At 36.8% G+C, this 18628-nt stretch overlaps 1 protein-coding gene across 1 annotated transcript in view; it reads right to left on the reverse strand.

Annotated features, from left to right (window-relative positions):
* si:dkey-151g10.3 (serine/threonine-protein kinase WNK3) overlaps window positions 1-18628 on the reverse strand; it is a 321517-nt gene that overhangs the window by 233754 nt on the left and 69135 nt on the right. The window contains exon 3 of the mRNA XM_039776345.1: window positions 7127-7299. Within this exon, the coding sequence (XP_039632279.1) occupies window positions 7127-7299 (173 nt within the window). The remainder of the gene's footprint in view (window positions 1-7126; window positions 7300-18628) is intronic.

Genomic DNA, 18628 nt, shown 5'->3' on the forward strand with positions numbered 1-18628 from the left:
AGGAAGTGACATCTCTGTTCTCAGCGCAGTCCGTATAGTGCAGCTGAGCGTACAGCAGCTCTCTTCTTGTAAAGTACACAGCAAACCAATATATACACATACAGTTGTTTAAGCATTAGATGTGTTCTGTGTGCAAAAATCCTTGTAGCACTCACTGTGGTTCCTGTTTAAAGTGACCCCATCTGCCGTTCTTATATTTGCTCATATTTGGACCTGCGTCCATGTTGCAAAAATAGTGCATAAACCCTTGCAGCACACAGTGTCCTGAGCAAAAGTTTTGTCACTGAATTGCTGACGGTTTTGTACGGAAGCGTATTAGGGCCACGGTGAAGAAAAAAAAAAAATATAGACAAAGTGAAGAAAAAAAACTACATGTCGAGAATAAAGTTGAGATGTTCACTTTATTCTCGTCATTTCCACTTTAATCTTGACGCTTATGATGAGAATAAAGTCGACATGTTGCTACATAATTTATGACAGGGTTTGAGAAAATCTAGTAAATTAAACATTCATTTTAAGATGAAGTTTAGTTTATGATGTTCTACTTTAATGACAAACTACGAGAATAAAGTCAACACGTCGAATTTAATCTCGAAATAAACGGCGAGAATAATGTAGAAATGTCGAGATTAAAGTGGAAATATCGAGAATGCGTAACTGCCATAGTGCAAGTGTGAACTCAATATCCAACAGGCTCTCCCTTTACCACTCAACAGTCTTAATGTTGGTAAAAATGCACATTACACCTCTGAAAGAATAATGCAAGAGCTGCTGGATGTCTTAGCATCAGAAATAAAGTCTAACATACTGAAAAATATACACACAGAAAAGTTTTCAGTATTCTGTGTGATGAAACCACAGATACTGTATCTCAGATGTAAAAAAATTAAGTACATTAAATATGTTTGCCAGATCACTAAAGAGGTCAGAGTTAGTTTTGTATCAACCCGCAATATGATTGACTGCATAGCGGAGACTATAACCAACACACTGAGTGAGACTATGGACACTCTAGGCTTGAATTTTATGTTATGTTTTATGTTGCAAAGCAACTCTTTTTAAGTTTTGTGGATATTATACATGGTTATGCTCAGGATAGGTCTGCCCATTTCCACTGGAAATGCCTTTTGGTTAAACTGTCAGCAAGGAATTTGCATTTGCACTGTTAAATTTTTATATAGCTTTAATGCACATAAAAACAGCTGCTTGTTTAAGTGAAAATAAATTGAAGGGGTTTTTTGCACTAAGTTGTGGAGTTGTAAAGTATTTTGTCTCGCGTCATTCATATCGTCAGTTATATTGTTATAGCAAATGTTCAAATATATATCTTGATAAATATTTTTGGCCATATTGCCCTGCCCTAATTGTAACCAATTTAAATGCATGTCTAACGTACAGCCATGTGTTAATCAGATTTTACTAGGCTTAAGTGAACTCCCTTTTAACATGAATGTAAAATATTAAGTAAAAGCATGATTATTATAGAAGATGGCATACATGATGACCAAGTGACCAGGGCAATTGCTTTATGCAAAAGAATTGTCAATAGATTCTTCTAAAGCTGGCAGAGGAGGAGGAGGGAGCAGGCTAAATTTCAGACGCAGCTGGGTCTGCCTGCTCACCAGCTCATCACAGATGCACCTCAGAAAATAACTGAGAAGGTTCTAGAGCAGATGGGAACACTTTCAAAAGTACTGTCCACCAACTACAAAAAATTTTAAAAATCTTTAAAAAAAAAAAAAAAACATCGAGGCATCTCCTCCCTATCTGGCAAGATTTAGAGGTGCTTGAAGAGGTCCAGAAAGCTCTGAAACCGCTTCAGGAATATACAGATGCTTTGTTATGGGAGGACTATGACGCCCTTTCATATGTCCAACCAGTGCTCCAACTTTTCAGGTGTACCATCCTGGCACACAATGAAGACGACAGTGAGCATGCCAAATCCATTAAATCTGCCATTGTGGGTTACCTGAATGAAAAGTAAGCTAACTCAAAATTGGAAGATGATGATACGTGATCTTCTCAGAAGACAATTTGACGTCCTGCGAGAGACATTTTAATGTCATGTGAGACAAGGCAGTGAGACAAAAGGACAGCTGCTGTCCTTTTGCGCAGTATGACAAGCAGGACATGTAGCTAGGCAGCAGCTGGAGAAAGAAAGCAGCTGATCAGACAGCATCTCCTCAGAGGGTTTTGGACAGCATACAGGCTTGGACATATTTGTGGTAGGTGAAACTTAATGCAAGTAAAGTATTACACTTTGAAAGAAAAAATGTTAGGTTTCAATAGGGGGTCTAAAAATTGAAAGTTCATCTTATGAGAAGGATTTAGGAGAAATAATAGTCTCAACATCATCAACTGCCAGACAGTGTTCAGAAGTCATTAAAAAGGCTAATAGAATGTTTGGTTATAGAGAACAATATTCAGAGTTCAAATCCAAGGATATGATGCTCAAGCTTTATAATGCACTGGTGAGACCTCACCTAGACTACTGTGTACAGTTTCTGTCTACTGGCAAAAAAGAGACACAGAAGTGCTGAAAAAAGCCCTGAGAAGAGTAACTAGGGTGATTTCAGGGCTTTTAATTATAGGCTTAAAAACTTAAAAAATTGGAAGCATATAATTCCTATAATCTTCCCCAAGAAACTGAACAGACATTGCAGTTCACTTTTGTTAACCATTGCAAACCATCTATGGAAGCTTAATTTTTGTTCCCATTCATTAGGGTTTTCTTCCATCTCTAACTCTTTTTGTGACTTTACTTTTACTATTTGTAAAACAATTTGACCTAAAAGTGCTATATAATGTTTTTTAATTTTCATTATATTTACTTTTCAAGTCTATTGCTTTCACCTTTAAACATCTGTCCCTTGACTTCTACTTTAAAATGCAAGAACAGGCTAGGTGTTTATAAAAATGATTCAGTTGAGAAACATTTCAAGTGACAACTTAGTATATGTCATTATTGTGAACAAAACTAATCCTTGACAAAACTAATCCTTTAACCCCTGCACCATTTTGTCACCATGCACAAATAATCCAACATAATGCAAATGTACAACAACAATTAGTCAGTGCATTCAACCATTAACACTGTATCAAAGAGTGTTGCTTAAAATAATTAAATATTCCCAAGAACAAAGATGCATTTGGTTTGTTGTTATGGAATACCCTATCTTAAACACTGACTTTTCACTTTGTATTTGTTACAGGTATTGAATACAAATTGAAAGATTCCATGGTACTAAATGATGGTAGTTTATTTCCTGAAAATTCCTTGTCTATTTGCATTAACCAACAAAAATTGTTCCACTTTTTCTTTGCTCAAAATGGAAAAACCGAAAAACAGTGCAACTCTAAAGAGCAATATGGTATGTGTGGTGACTGACCTATTAATTATGGAACCATTTTAATAATATTTTGATTTACTCATTCAAACAAGCGGACAGCTTGGTAATTACTAATTATAAAGGAAAATCTTTCATAAAATTGTTAGGTAGATTTCTGCATTTCCCTGCTTTACACTGAATTCACAGGATCTTCAATTTCCAACAGCTCAAAGGGTTTCCCCATCTCCTGAGTGTAGAGTGTGTCAAGGCGTGGCATTTATGTCATTAAAGAAATCACTACCTTGAGCCTTATGTTATTAGCCTCTAAATCTCTTTCTCTTGTTGAAAACCAACCATGGTTAAATATTATGAGGTTACCATATGTATATTCCATTTCAAGGTACTGCATCTTTTAACGAAAGTGGTATCTAAGACTTTATCTCTTGTTGATCAGACAATCTCTCCTTTATCTGCTACCACGCTGAATGTGATGGGTCATTCACATTGCTGTTTGCCAGCTGCCTCACATAAATGAGCTGGATTGAGTATCTCTTTCCTGCATGTAAAGGTGGTCCAAGTGCCCGATTGTTGAATTGATGCTTGTAAAAATTATAATATATAAATAATTATATCGAACTAAAATGTTGATTTTGAACTATGGACTGTGTTTCTCTTGGAGAACTGTAGATGTGGGTGTAATCATTAGTGACAACACTGAGCCTGAATGAAAACAATGGTCTATATCTAATACCTGCCATGGGCAGACATTTCTTAACAATATAAAATACAGCAATCTTTCAGGCAGTCAAAATCCAGAAACATGTAAATACTACTGCTCTCAAAACAGCTCTCTTTATAATCTATGGTTTGGAACACTATATTTTCAATAAACACCCGGTAATTATGTGCTTGATCTGACTTCAGAATCCACAAAGTTATTACAAATTTTACATTTGCTTTCTAAGGTAGCAATTCTGTTTTCAGCAGTTGATGACATTTATCCAAATGTTTGATAAAGGTTGTGAACAAGTTTTACTTTTGTTGAACTAGGTAGTATACCAATTTTACTCTCTCTTTGTTCCAAACTTTTTTCCCAGGAATACTTGAAGATACTAATTAAGTCAGGCAATTAACCTCATCCTTCATAACCTAAATTGCATCAAAGAAATTGTCCTGTATTCTTACATTAACCCCTTTCAATTCTCTTTTCTTTCTTTCTTTCTTTCTTTCTTTCTCTTTCAAACCCAACTTAATTACCAGCCTCTTCAAATTAGGAGTATACCCTGCCTATCTTCCATATATAGTACCCAGGTAATGTCCAATAGCACTTGAATCTATACTAAAGTTTTAGTTGAAGATGACAAAGAACACTGGCTTTGGTATTTTACGGCAATAGCCCCCATTACAATCCTCACTCTTAAACTCTCCCTAAACAAACCTATTAAATCTTGCCATCATTGGACACAGAGTGCGTGGGGTGGGAGTACACTAAAAATGTAGTGCAAGGCTAATTGGTGCTAGTACTTGTCTCCTATTTTTCATCCAAGTGTAACAAACCACATTTTGCCTCTTGATTTATTCTGTTCTTTGTCTATTGGACACCATGTTGTCTGCTATCAGAAACTTCACTATGATTATAAGAATAATCAGGATATCGAGAAAAACAAAACTTGTAGCACTGCTGCCATCAGAGTGTACTCTGAAAAGTTGAGGGCCAACAAAAGAAACCAACAAGACTGCAGGTATCAGTAAATAAAATGAGATGTGGTATGTATCAAGAACAGCATCTGAAGTGAATTGTCAGTTTAATAAGAAGGTCCCTTGTGTACCTTACATGAAAGGTAATAATGCCTGCTGCAAACAGGGAGAAAACCTAGTGAGAAATATTCACTTTTAGCTGGTAATATGTAGAATTGTGAGCACTGCAAAATTCAATGTCTATCTGGTTTCCCTGCTCATCTTAATTTGCATTTTTACAGAGGCTCACTTAATAAATAAATAAATACACACACACTATAATGGCTCAAAAAGACACCAGAATGACACAAAAAAACACCAAAGAAAATTAATAAGAAAAGCTTCCGACTTGGCAGTTACAGTCACAGTGAGGCCTTGACATTATCATCTGCAGAAATTCTCTGATGACTCTGCCATTGTGGCCTGTATCAGGGAAGGACAGGAGGATGAATACAGGAGGGTGGTGGACAGCTTTGTGGAGTGGTGTGAGCTAAATTTTTTACAGATAAACATCACAAAGACAAAGGAACTGGTTGTGGACTTTAGAAAACAGGCTCCTTTTCCCACCCCTGTCACCATCAGAGGAACTGATGTTGAGGTGGTTGAGGACTACAGGTACCTGGGGGTACACATTGACTGTAAACTGGACTGGTCCAAGAACACCAACACGGTTTTCAAGAAAGGGCAGAGCCGACTTTACCTATTGAGGAGGCTCAGGTCTTTCAATGTCTGTAGGAAGATGCTGACTATGTTCTATCACTCTGTGGTAGAGTGTGTGGTGTTTTTTGCAGCTGTGTGTTGGGGCAGTGGCCTGAAGACAGCTGAGGTCAACAGGCTGAACAAACTGATTAAAAAGGCTGGTTCTGTCCTGGGTGTCAGACTGGAGAACCTGGCGGAGGTGTCTTGAGAGGAGAATGCTGAAAAAGATTCTCGGTATCATGGACAACCCCTCTCACCCCATGCATGCCTCCTTGATGGGTCATCAGAGCACGCATAGCAAAAGACTCATTGCCTCCAAGTGTAGAACCGAACGCCACAGGAAATCTTTTCTACCTTTGGCAATAAGATTGTATAATTCTTCCTCATTCTGTAGGTGATCCTTCCCATCATCACATGCACCACTTGCACTAATAATCTGTAATTTATTATATCTGTTATAGTTTTTTGTTGCTTTGCATAAAAGGAGTTATATAGTTATAATACAAACTATTAGTTATAGTTATAGTTATTTGATATTTTGTTGAGAGTTATGTTGTTATTCTGTTTATTTAGTTATTCTGTTTGCACTATTATTACTGATCTTCTTAACTCTTTATTACCTTATCTTTATTCCTCTTGTTGCACTGAGCATGTATATGACAAAAGAATTTCCCTCGGGATAAATAAAGTTCTTATCTATCTATCTATCTATCTATTATGCAGGGAGATCCAGTAGCATTTTGACACATTCCTACTGAGTAAAGTACTCAGTGTTAGTGAGTCATAGAGGATGTGCCACATTGTTCATAAAGACACTTAGTTTTTTTCATTCTCTTCATTCACAGTGCATCCCATAACTGAGCCTGTCCTTTTAATTAGATGGCTAATTCAGTGGGCCTTTCATGAAGTGATAATACCAGCCCAGCAAACCACAGAAAGTCCACACCACACAGAAAATTCAAAAGAAAAAAAGAGCCTGCTGAGCCCTTTTTACACAGTTTTTCTATATTTTGAGAGCAGTACAGCCTGTGATTGATGTGGACCCCCAAGGTCCCCTGAGGTGTACACAGTAAAGAGAAAAGGAGATAGGTCTGTTCCTTGGGGTGCTCCAGTGTTTCTCACAACCATATCAGAGACACAGTCCGTAAGCCTAATAAACTGTGGTCTGTGATTATCGCTTAACAGGGATGGCTGGATGGTACTGAAGAAAGTGCTGCCAGCTTTGCCCATGACTTGATTCAGAACAATCAGCAGCAGCAAAAGAAATATGTCTGGGACAATTTAATGAAGGAAAAATTGCATAATCTCAAAAATTAAAAATGTTAAAGAAAATTAAAAGATAAATAAACTGGAAAACTTACGTTTTAAGTGTACCCGAAGTCATAAGCTCTGTAACTAAAACAATACATTTCTTGCCCTTAAGAACGGACTCCCAGGAATCATAGAAGCGTACAATGTTAGGATGCTGAAGACCTTTTAGCATTTCGGCCTCTTCTTTAAATCTCTGCTGCTCAGCTTTTGTCAACTTTCTATCCTGTAATCAAAAAAGGTTATTCAATCCATTAATATACAAATACTAAACAATATCATTTAAATACAGATAATGCAAAATACTGTAATGTAAAATACTACATGTAAAATAACTGCAAAAGGAAACTAATAATTTCAGTCATCACAATTGTTAATTTACAATATGATGTTGTAAAAAAACCTTTATACAATTAAGCATAAAAAGAAACGTACAAAGACAATATAAACAAATCTAAAATTTCAACAAAAACAATGAAAACAAGTTACACCAGAGCATGTTGCAAAATATTTTTATTTACTTCAGTGTCAGACGGAAATACATTCTATTTAAAGCATATCTATCCTACAAGTTAGTATTTTCATGAAATAGTTAATTGGAGAAAATACCAAAACCTTTAAAGACAGCGTATATTGGCACCTTTATAACGGTAGCCGATTCAACCAGAACAGTCAACAGCGAAAGATTATTTGTAAATGTGCTTGTGCCAAGCACACCAGAATACTTAATCTAGGTGTAGAAAAATAATGTATTAAGCATCATGAATTGTAATTACCCCAGCAGCACTGGTTTCAGACTGCTAACAACTTAATATGGAAAGAGCAAACTGATCCATAACTACAAAAGTGCAGTGAATGGATATAACTCAAAGAGTTTATTTTACATACAAGAGTAATACAACTAGTGATTAATGGCTGCCCAGATCAGAAATGAAAATTTTCCGGCAAAACTGAAAGTGGAATGGCAAGGTCATTTCTATGTCTTCGCTAGCAAGGAAGAAGCAGAAAATGAATTAAGAAAGCTGATCCCGGGACTATTCTGATACCTAATAGTGAGTCATGGCGGTAAATGATAAAGCTAGGAAATAATAATCTTCTGTCTGATCTATTCGTTTTAAAATACAGGTTTTTTTATCAGCATATATTCTCATATATTCTTATTACTAGGGCGCTATCTGTTTATGTTTTATTCTGCCTAATTACTTTCTTTTTTTTTTCTCTTTTCCTTTGCTAATTATCTCATCTCTACCCTAAACGAGACTGTTCAATATCATACCCTTGGTTTAGTGTTATTGCTATTACTGCATTAAGACTTGTTATGCTTACTGTATTTTGGACACATCTAACACCATCACCCGGGTTTATTATCTGGGGGTATCATCTTAATGCACTAAAATTGCTGAAGACTATATATATATTTTAAGTGCAAAATTCTTTTTGTTTTTTTTTTTTCCTTTTTTATCTCTTTTAAAGACTATAATTAGTAACAGATATCTATCTTTTAACCCTAAAGCGCCACTGCATGGGGGCTTGTTGTGCTTTGGACGTGCTCTGTCTCTGGGTATGTCAAGAGGACTGGGACTGCGTGAAGTGGGTTTTAGCCTCACTTGGGGAGGCAAAAAGGGAGGGTGGGGGGTTAAGGGGGGGAGAAAGAGAGCAGGCTTGATCTATACCTAATCTATCCTCTCAATCTTTATAATTATAACTATCAACGTAATAATAAGCTGCATGGCAACAACTCTTGGGGAAATAGGAAATTAAGACCTAAACTATTTCATTTCCAGTTAAGACTGATACTCTGTATGTTCAATTCATCATAACAACTATTCATGGTGGCTCTAAAATCGGTACTGACCCCTACTCTCTTTTCTGTTTCTTTTTCCGGTTTCTTTGTGGTGGTGGCCTGCGCCACCTCCACCTACTCAAAGCTTCATGATGCTCCAACAATGATGGACGGATTAAAAGGAAGAAGTCTACGTGACCATCATCATCATCAAGCCCTTCCGTGAGAACCCTAAATCCAAAGAGGACTGTTTCATTTATGTTAGGTAGAATGCCCAGAGGGGACTGGGCGGTCTCATGGTCTGGAATCCCTACAGATTTTATTTTTCTCCAGCCGCCTGGAGTTTTTGTTTTTCTGTCCCCTGGCCATTGAACCTTACTCTTATTCGATGTTAATGTTGATTTATTTTTTTATAATTATGTCTTTCATTTTTCTATTCTTTAATATGTAAAGCACTTTGAGCTACTGTTTGTATGAAAATGTGCTATATAAATAAATGTTGTTGTTGTTGTTGTTGAAGACTATAAAATGACATCAAAAACTCAGAATCAGTGTCTCCATGATGGGACAGTTAACTTCGTAAGCTGGAATGTTAAAGGCCTGAATCACGAATTAAAGAGAAAGGAAATACTTTCTCACCTAACAGGTCTAAATGCTAAAATAATATTTTTACAGGAAACCCTCTTACTAAGCAAGGATCAGTTCCGGCTGCAAAAAGACTGGACTGGCCAAATGTTCCATTCTAGTTTTACAAAGAAAACTAGAGGTGTGGGAATTCTCATACATAGAACTGTTCCATTTGTAGCATCAGATGTAGTATTGGATCCTAAAGGGAGATATGTAATGGTCATGGGAGACTTATCTAACTGTATAATGATTTTGATAAATGTTTATGCACCTAATGTTGATGATAAGGAATTTATACAAAATTTATTTGCATCCATTCCCAATCTGAACACTCATAAAGTTATAATGGCTGGGGACTTTAATTGTGTTTTAAATCCACTTTTAAATAGGACTTCCTCCACAGGGGGAACGGCAACTAACATCGCAAAGATAATTACAAAGTTTATAACTGATCACAACTTATCAGATCCCTGGAGGTTTTTAAACCCAAATTCAAGAACATATTCTTTCTACTCGCCAGTACATCATTGCTACTCAAGGATTGATTACTTCTTTATAGATAATAACTTCTTGCCTAAGATTAAATCTTGTAAATACGATGCTATTGTTATTTCGGACCATGCTCCTATGATCTTGGAGCTGAAATTACTAAGCCCCATACACTCACCCCGCAGATGGCGCCTAAACCCGCTTCTATTAGCTGACGAGAATTGTACTGAATTTATATCCAAACAAATCAAATTCTTTCTAGAGACAAATACATCCCCTGAGATCTCTGAAGGAATACTCTGGGAAACTCTTAAGGGCTTCTTAAGAGGACAGATTATCTCATATCTTTCCCACAGAAGTAAATCCAAAGCGAAGTAAGTATCAGAGATAAAAAGCGAAATTACTAAAATAAATGAAGAACATGCCAGACTACCAATCCATCATAGCTAGAAGGATGGAGAAAGTGCTCCCCTCGGTAATATCACAAGACCAAACTGGATTTATTAGGGGCCGACATTTATCTTCAAATCTTCGACGCCTGTTTAATGTAATATACTCACCAACTAAATCAAACACCCCAGAAATAATATTATCATTGGATGCAGAAAAAGCATTCGACATGATTGAATGGAAATACCTTTTTACTATATTGGAGAAGTTTGGGTTTGGCCCGAACATTTGTGCATGGATTAAATTACTGTATACTAACCCAGAAGCTTCAGTTTGCATCAACAACATTTGCTCAGACTACTTTAAACTAGAACGTGGCACCAGACAAGGATGCCCCTTGTCCCACTGGCAATACATTGTCGAATATACTGATCAGATAAAGGGGATTGGCAGAGAAGGACTGGAACAGAAAATCTCATTATATGCAGATGATATGGTACTGTATATTTCGGACCCAGAAAATTCTGTGCCTGCAGTCTTAGCAGCACTCACAGAATTTCAAAAGATCTCTGGTCTCAGAATTAATCTGAATAAAAGTGTACTCTTTCCAGTGAATTCTCAAGCATATAATATTAGATTAGACACCCTACCTTTTATCATTGCAGAACAGTTTAAATACCTAGGGGTAAACATCACAAGTAAACATAAAGCTCTTTATCAACAAAATTTCGTCGTCTGCATGGAAAAAATTAAACAAGACTTGCATAGATGGTCAACCCTTCATCTCACACTAGCTGGAAGAATTAACACTGTTAAGATGAATATTCTTCCTAAGCTCCTTTTTTATTTCAAAACATCCCAATATACATTAATAAATCATTCTTTAAGCAATTAGATTCAACAATAACCTCATTTATTTGGAATTCAAAACATCCACACATCAAAAGAGCGACCCTACAAAGACAAAAGGCAGAAGGCGGCATGGCTCTACCTAACTTCCAGTTTTATTACTGGGGCAAATATACAGGCTTATAAGAACCTGGACACAAATAGAAGAACATACACAGGCTTGGACCGCAATAGAAGTAAAATCCTGCAGTACTTCTTTGTATTCCTTGCTCTGTGCTCCAATAAACACACGCTATAGGCAATACACTAATAACCCAATTGTGCTCCACTCACTTATAATATGGAACCAATGTAGAAAGCATTTTAAGACGGAGAAGCTTCTATCTGTGGCACCCTTGCAAGAGAACCACCTCTTTCAACCTTCGCAAACATATGCAGTTTTTAATATCTGGAAAAAAATTAGAATTAACTTGCTTAGAGATCTTTATATAGACAGTGTCTTTAAATCCTATGAACAATTACATTCCAAATTTAACATTCCAGCTGCACATTTCTTTCACTATCTTCAAATCAGGAACTTTGTTAAACAGAACCTTCCAGATTTTCCTCATCTTGCACCCTCATCCATGCTGGAAAAATATTGCTCAATCTCAAGGAATTAGACTCCATCTCTACAATATATAAAATCATTTTACAATCCCTTCCTTTCAAAGATCCAAGAGGACACTGGGAAAAAGATCTCTCAATTAATATATCAGAAAAGGAGTGGAAAGTAGCAATTCAGAGAATTCACTGAGCTCCATATGCAAAGCATACAATTATACAACTCAAAATTATATATCAAGCACATCTGTCTCGACTAAAACTCTCCAAAATGCTTCCAGGGCATGATCCAACCTGCGAACGTTGCAACCAAGCCCCAGCCTCACTGGGTCACATGTTCTGGGCCTGCACCAAATTAACATTATTCTGGACAAAATTTTTAATTACCTCTCAGACAGCCTTGGACTCACAATCCCTCCTAACCCATTAACAGCTGTGTTTGGTGTTCTTCCAGAGGGGCTTAAAGTGGAGAAGGACAAACAAATTGTGATTGCATTCACTACACTCTTGGCACGCAGACTTATTCTGATAAACTGGAAGAACCCAAACTCTCCTCTTTTAAGTCAGTGGGAAACCGATGTGTTATATTATTTGAAATTGGAAAAATCAAATACTCAGTTAGAGGATCCGTACAGACTTTTTTCAAAACATGGCAGGATCTAATCAGTAATATTTTAAAATAAGTTTATAAAGCACAGAGAATTTATTAATTTAGGTATGTTTACAAGCCTTAAATTTTACGCCGTTTGGCTTGCTCTCTCTCTCAAGGGTGGGGATCGATCTGTTCTTAACATAATTCTTTTTTTTTGTAAAAATTTGATTACTATGTATGGATTGTAATAAAATTAATAAAAAAAAAAAGAAATGAAAATTCACTTATCAATCACCATGTCTGTCTGTATGTCCGTCTTTAGGTGAAATAATATATTGAAATACAGCACAGTATACAAATTTTTTTAAATTTTAAAAGCTTCTAGTTAAAATGTACAAGCACAAAAAATATGCTTGTGGTGACTAAAACAACTTTTTGTAGCCATGATTGCCCTGACCATCTAATCAACCAATATTTTACCTCTGTCAACATCATGTATCAAGATAACATATGCTGTGCCATCTTGCTACGTAGAATAAAAATTAACACTGATGACAACCTTCACATTGAACAAAATTACTTCTGAGCCAGCAGACCCTGCAAAGTTCAAATCTTCATCTTGAGGAAAAGCATTTACCAGACCTTGGAGTATCAGAAGAACCTTGCACTGAACTTCACTGATATCTGCATGGCCTTTGACAGTATTTACAAAGAATGAAAGAAAGAATATGTACAGGCTCCAAGAAACCACAGTACTTCATCAACATTTTAAAGAATCTTTATAAGGTCTCAAAATGCTCTTTTAAGAAGAAGGATGCAAACAGCCTTTCAGCATAGATGCAGAGGTATGGTAATGATGTATCCTTCGCTAATTTCTGTTCCACTTAGCAATGGGCATTATTATGAAAAGTCTGCTGGGATCCCATACAATGCAGGCCAGTCAAAGATTACAGACTTGGACTTCACAGATTATGACCGAGCCAAAGACTGACTGTAAGATCTCTCCATTAAGGTACACACAAAGGCAAGGACGGTAGAATCCAAGAAAACTACACCAAAGACCAATATCTTATGGATTGGTAGTGGACTGGCATCAGAATGGTGTAATGATCAGTTGAAACAGCCTAGAAACTTAGATCAGTTATGATTTTTGAATGGTGCTGCCAAGTTGGGGTGTATAATTAATCATATATTAATCATGACTACTAATACAGCTGCTGCGATGTACCACTCGCGAAAAGCAGCAGTAACTACATTAATTCAATTCAGCATTCCCATTCAATCAGGATTCAAGGTTTCCCAGTTTCAAACTTCTCTAAACAAACTAGTGTTGTATTTAAGCACTACTACAATTCACTAAGCCCAAGTTCATTTGAGAATTAGAGACACTGACAGCATAGGACTGTTTTCTTATAGGGGGCGCTAGCTCCCTGGTTGGAATAAGTTCTTTTTTAATTGCGGCGTCTTAAGTAACCTGAAACTATATTGATATAATGTTAAAAGGCGTGACACACCCCTCACATAGTGATACTGCAGTAAGAAATCACACAAGAGAAAATAACTTAGCTTTCTTTAATGACGATTTATGTGGGATTACAGACAAGGAAGCCAATAGCAAGATTATTATTGAAGTGGGAACTCAATGTATACAGTCTGCTATTTTTGTCACTGCACTAAAAGGATTTTCAGGATCGGATGATGTACCATGACTTCCTATTTGCTCTAGGGGTTGGACAGAGAATCTATAAATTTGCTTACTTGACCTCACTCTCTCCCTTACCAAACTGATGCATGAACTGAAAAGGACAACACAATGAAGAGTACAGCTCGGCAGCCATATTAAGACAGGCATGCAGCCTGTTCTGAAGAAAGCTGACCTCAAATGATGCCTTAACTAGAGACATTTTAAACAACTACCAAGTCTGTGTGTCGCCTGAATCTACACATCAACATTTATCAGGCTGTATGGTTGCCAATATTCAAATGTACTTTGCATACTGTTATTTATGAATAATACAAAGTTTAAATTGTAACTTAACTCCTGCTTGTCTTTTACTACACCTAATTGCCTGAGATTATAGATGTAGAAGGGAAGGTGGGGAGAAGCTATATGTACAATACCTTATAAACAGTGGTAAGTCTGGGAGATCTGAAGCATTTTGACAAAGGCTACATAATAATACAAAAGGGGAAATTAGAGTACTCTATTAAGACAAAACAGCTATTTTGAAGCAACATTTTTTGTGGAAAAGAAATTTTATTTCATAATTATTTGCATATGATTCACTGTATTAAACACAATCACACAAACATTGTTTTAATATCTGTGCTGTATTTTCACTGTAAAAGTAAAAAACAAAAAAAGTTAAACCCTAATTGTTAAAAATCCTCAACTAATCCACCATTTACCACCTTCACATTTACACATTTTTAAGCAGTTCCCTGCAAAATAATTTTTGTACTGTACTGTATATATACCGTATATAATATAAACAGTAGGTAAGTAGATGTATTTATTTAACTATAGTGTTGGTAATTGAAATGAATAATCATAATTATAATACCAAATATAAATAATAAATATATATAAATAATAAATAAATAATCCTCACTTATTGATTTTATCATAATTGTGCGGGCCTAATGTTAAAGTATAACATCATTGCACATCTCTGCAAAACAGAATACAATTGACACAAATAAGGAAGTTGTGGGTAATAGGTCCTAATACCCAGTTTTGTCTGTACAATTTAAACTGTAGAGCTGACAGCACTGTACTCTTGCTGTGAAGCACCTATCATGTGTCACACACGTGCGAGTAGGAGGCAATCAACAGGTCCAGAGGTGAGTGAATGGCTACAAGATGGGGGGTGGTATGATGGTGCTAATGCCTCCCTTTCTGACCCTGCAGAACTAAGGAAGAAAAATAATCATTCTATACCCACAACCAACCATATTTCAAATGGTTCACCATACACTCCAGCTCCCACAGAGAATGACGGCACTTTCTGGCTGCCACAGAGAATGACGGCACTTTCCGGCTGCCACAGAGAATGACAGCACCTCCCTCTTCCGTCATTTCCTGTAGCAATCTTATAAAAGCCGACTGAACAAAACTACTAATGTCGAATGTCTGATAACAATCTTACTTATCAACTTGACCGAAAAAAACATTATACAGGGCCATTCCCAAAAAATGTAGAATTGTTTTGTGAATGATTTATCACACATGCAAGCTGAGGACCTTCAGAATGTTCTGGGGCCTCATGCAATAACGTCATGTGTAGAATTCACACTAAAAAATGGCATATGGACAAAACTAGAAATGAAAAAAATCCATAAAACTGCATAAAACTGTCACACACCAAGTTCCACGCACTTCCCCAACGTGAAATTTAATGCATGTGCGTGCACCTACTGCCCCACTCCGACTTGAATAAGCAAATCAATATAAATAGTCCCTTCCCTTCAGTGTTTTGTTAAAAGACAATGGGGAAAAAAAGAAGAATTTTGGTGAATGAGAAGTGGAGGCTAGGAAAAACATACTATTTGTTGGCATAAGCAGTAGTATCAGCAACAAAAGGAAATTGAGTAATTCAGCATGGCAGAGAAACTCGAAAGTTCAGAAAGTCACACAGTGCCCAAAATAAAAAAGGTGTGGACAGATATCAAACGTCAACGTGAAAAGGCAAGTCGCAACCCACCGTTTGTTTATTCGGTTTCAAATAATATTACGAAAGCTGACTCCTGTGCCAACGGACATGACTCCAGACAGCAATAGTGCTGCTGGGCCCAGCACATTTTCGGGTGCTGGATGCACACACCCCTCTGCCACTGGGCGACCATCTGGCTGCGTACTGACGGACGCTGTTCTACAGTCACAAAATGCACTAGTGTATGCTGTAAAAGATGCGGCCAATGAATTAAGGAATATAAGGGGTGTATTAATTTAATTGGTTAAAAAATAAATGCTGCATAAGATTACCAGTTTTTACATTCTGTTAATTACATTCAAACAAAGTTGTAATGCTGTCTGATTTGGCTGATCATTTGGTGGGTCAGGTTCATCATACCAAATTCTCTTCAGGTACGGGCAAGCTATGATTGTGTGCTACATTATGCATCACACTGCATGCTTGTATAATGGGATACACTTTCTGTGGACTATAGAGTAGCCACCTTAATAGAGTGGAAATGCTTTCTATTTATATAAGCAAATTAATTCTCTGAAGGTGCCTTTATAGTGTGGCAGAGTCAATAGACAATACTACGAAATACAGATAGATTCTCTGCTCTTTACACCTCTTTGAGGTGACTCACTATCCTTAAAAGGACTGCTTGCCTTTTGCCACACTAGTTGGAAAAAGCACCTGTGATTGCAGAGCTGACATTTATAGGCTGGCCTGCTATAGGTGATGTAATGCCAGCTCATTCTGTTTGTGATTCATCGCTGGCTGATGTAACCTGGAATAGCAATGTGCATGCAGTTGACCACTCTGATTACATTTGAAAAACCGGACACAGCTGTGAATTTCACTTTCATATTTGCCAGTTCAACAACAGTGTAAGGAAATTTTATATATCTGGATGACAAGCAGATAATACCATCCCATACAGTTGGCATAGTGTGACTCAGTGATGTTTGTGAAATACACTATTGGTCAGCGAGTTCACATTAAAAAGCTCCTGTGGCCAAAAACCCAAAAGTAGACAGAATTTGAAAAGCAGCAGGTAGAGCACAATTCCTCAAAGTCTGCCTTTGTAAACTGGGTACCAGTTAATCACACAGCTCCAAAAGGATAGTTCTTGGAAATTCGAAATTGAATTAGAAGCCAGTCATCATCATCTATAAATGCATGTTCTACTTTAATTTTTCCATTTGTGATATCTTTTATCAATGCTAAAGCAGTTATGGTAGCTGGAATAGTTTTGCCATTCCGTGCACCATTATAATGTTACAGAATGATTACATTTGTAAATGATATTCAATTAATCTCAGTGTATTTGATAAATCCCATACCATTGATGCGAATCTGAAAAAGAAAGGGACACCACACAGAAACAGTAGCACTGCTTTGATGCTGGGTTTTGCCTGTTTGCAAATACAAACAGAAACTTATGTACGCATGGTGTTAGGCTTCTGTGAAAATGTGCATGGCTTTATACAAACTTTAGCTTTTAGATAACTGAAAGTGTGCATCTTAAATGGGCTTACGCAACATTGTTGTGCGTAAGCACCATTTATACCTGAGGCCCCAGATCTTTTGATTGGGTGAATTTCGTCCCATTTCATTTGTTAATTGCCGTTTTCACTAGAATATTGTCCAAGTAGTATAGTACTTCAGAGGGTGAAGTAACACAGTCTGTTCCAACTCTGCTTCAAGACAGAGGGTTTTTAAGTAATCAGCAAAAGGTGGAACAATTGTGCAAACTGTTTGCTCCAACATGCAAAGCTTATTATACTTTAATTGCTGCAGAACATCTATATGTTTGAACCTATTAGTTGTTCCCTGAAGAAGGTCCATTTGTAATACAGTACACCCCCAAAATGCGCAGGGGTTACGTTCCTAGAGCACCCGCGAATTGTGAAAAACCGCGACTTTTGGATGTGGTTAAAAAATGCCTTTTAAATGCCTATTTTTATAGTTTAAACCCTAAATACAGTATTCCCCCAAAGCACTTTCATTTCATTGCAAACTCAGCTTAATACATTACCTAAAAACAGAATGTAAAGGTAAGCCTGTATACTGTACAGTACTGTACTGCTATGTCTCCCGCGGTGCTAGAATGTAAAATACCGATGTTACCGCTATATCGCTGTAATTCATGCAAGCATGTTTTCTTTGGTATGCGCTGTCGTTTTCTTTGTTATAAGTAGAGTAAATACATCATAATTTAATTTAAATACAGTAAAATGTGCAGGTACTCACCAATGATAAATGATATTGATGATGATGAAAACGATCAAACCATCCCTTACTGGCTTGAAAATCTTCAGGCTCCAGTGCTATTGATGGTCCTGGTCGTGGTTCTTCGTTACCTTCTACCTTCTGATGGTACAATTTCCGTGCTTTCTCACAGATGTCATTACCGTCCACAGGGATGTTCTTCTTCCTGCAGTTGGTAATCTACAATGCCAAGGCAGATTCCATCCTGACGATATTTTTATTCCTTACAGTTGTTACCTTTTTGGCACTAACTCAGAAACTTACAGACACGGTA

This window comes from Polypterus senegalus, chromosome 13 (genome assembly GCF_016835505.1).
Source record: "Polypterus senegalus isolate Bchr_013 chromosome 13, ASM1683550v1, whole genome shotgun sequence".
NCBI classification, from domain to species: Eukaryota; Metazoa; Chordata; class Cladistia; order Polypteriformes; family Polypteridae; genus Polypterus; species Polypterus senegalus.